Source organism: Sphaeroforma arctica, assembly GCF_001186125.1.
Source record: "Sphaeroforma arctica JP610 unplaced genomic scaffold supercont1.1311, whole genome shotgun sequence".
NCBI classification, from domain to species: domain Eukaryota; class Ichthyosporea; order Ichthyophonida; genus Sphaeroforma; species Sphaeroforma arctica.
In genome coordinates this window covers 1-1,713 of record NW_014039247.1, presented here as the reverse complement: position 1 = coordinate 1,713, position 1,713 = coordinate 1, and the positions used below count along the sequence as shown (strand labels likewise).

The window sequence follows — 1,713 nt, the reverse complement described above, 5'->3', positions numbered from 1 at the left end:
GTATGTATATGCTTATGTATATATCTATATATCTATATATACCATTGTGTATGTGTTTATCTATATGCATCTTTATACATATTTTGTGCTGGGTTTTTATCGAAACTATTCATGGGATCTGTTTGCGTATAGACTTCTGCTTTGTGTCCCCTCGTAGTTGTTGCATGTGATGCTTCGTTAATTGCGTGTATGTTTGATGGCATCGTGCTCATTGAATGTGATGGTAAGGTATGACATCGGTTGCATAATATCACAGCCGTCATGATTGCCGTCTGTCTGCCATACATTCGTCGGTGTGGTATTCATATAACCCATTTAGCTTAATTTTCTTTTTGTCTGTCTCGCACTTATCTGATTGGTGTTCTATTTTTATCGCAGCTCATCGGCGCGGTGGGCGAGTAAGGATAGAGTAGGTATCAAAATAGCCGCCGGTTATAAAATAAAACAAATCGACAGCGATCGCACTTCCGTGCATAAATGCACATCTTTCTTTAACTCAAGTGGTTCGAGAAGTGAATGAGTGAGCGGTACCACCCAGGCTTTAGAAGTTTCCCTGTCAGATATCAATGTTATGGACGCGCTCGTATAGGAATGACTATTAACATGATGGTACGCACCTTTGGATGCAATTTGCTCATGACCGCCAATTCATTTCAGCTCCAAATGTGCATCACTGCTCGGCTTAGTTCACTCCACTACAGCCAGCCATTTATTTGACTACGTATTTTGAGCATAAACGTTACAATGACTAGGGTAGTTAGCCCTGACAGCGATGCACGGCTCTACTATGCTCATGGGTCCTCTGGGAAGTCACGTTATCTAAACGTAAGATATTGTCTCAGTTCGTGGGTCAGCAGTAGTACAGAGTGGGTTGCAATGAACCTCTGAGTTCTGACTCCTGAGCATTCCCTCGTCAGACACGAGACAGCCATTGTTTAAACCATACATATTGAAAATTGAACATAGCATCCCGAAATAATCCCAAACAGGCTAGAATTGAATTATGGAATACAACCTATAGCCATACATAATAGTCTAAAAAAGGTTTTACAAAAAAAATCCCACGATGAAAAAAATAATATATACAAATATATGTACATTTGATGATATATTTTACAATATAAGTATATGTACATAAACGGTGCATGTATTTAAACCAAGCTATTCCGTTATATATAGGTATAATATCGAGAACCGTTCTTGTTCGAACAAGTAGGGAGGGGTCGAAGACTCTGCAGGAGAGACATCTACCACATTTATTGACCTAGAACGACCGCTGGTCGAAAACGCACGTTGGATTGTGTATATCTTGAATATATCTATAGCCTATTGTAGATCACTTGACCGGCACCATGGTTTTAGCAGATTTGGGAAAGAAGATCACCGGGGCGTTCAAGAATTTGAACAGTGCCACCGTTGTCGATGAACAAGTATGTTTAAACTTTGGCGATATCTACTGGCGTTTGTATGCTTGTACTTGAGTTATTTTTCTAATACTGTCGTGTCATTCCGTATACAACACGTACACAAGTGGAACATTTATATCCGAACTTATGTGTATTCGTTTGTCTATATGGACACACAGGTACCTGAAGATCAATTGGTATTATCATAAGCATATATGTAAATAAACAAACAAACAACCGATATATATATATACAAGCACGCGCACACAAACACACGCACACACACGCACACGCACACACACTACAC

At 39.5% G+C, this 1,713-nt stretch overlaps 2 protein-coding genes across 2 annotated transcripts in view; both read left to right on the top strand.

Moving 5' to 3' along the window:
- Positions 1-459, top strand: part of SARC_10587 (hypothetical protein) — a 5,626-nt gene extending 5,167 nt beyond the window's left edge. Inside the window, exon 8 of the mRNA XM_014295363.1 lies at positions 379-459. Within this exon, the coding sequence (XP_014150838.1) occupies positions 379-402 (24 nt within the window). The 3' untranslated portion in view covers positions 403-459. The remainder of the gene's footprint in view (positions 1-378) is intronic.
- Positions 460-1,352: 893 nt separating this feature from the next.
- On the top strand, positions 1,353-1,615 carry SARC_10586 (hypothetical protein; the record flags this gene model as incomplete). The annotated part of the gene is made up of 2 exons (XM_014295362.1): positions 1,353-1,430; positions 1,586-1,615. The coding sequence occupies 2 exons, from the start codon at positions 1,353-1,355 to the stop codon at positions 1,613-1,615; spliced, it is 108 nt and encodes a 35-aa protein (XP_014150837.1).
- Between the last annotated feature and the right edge of the window lie 98 nt (positions 1,616-1,713).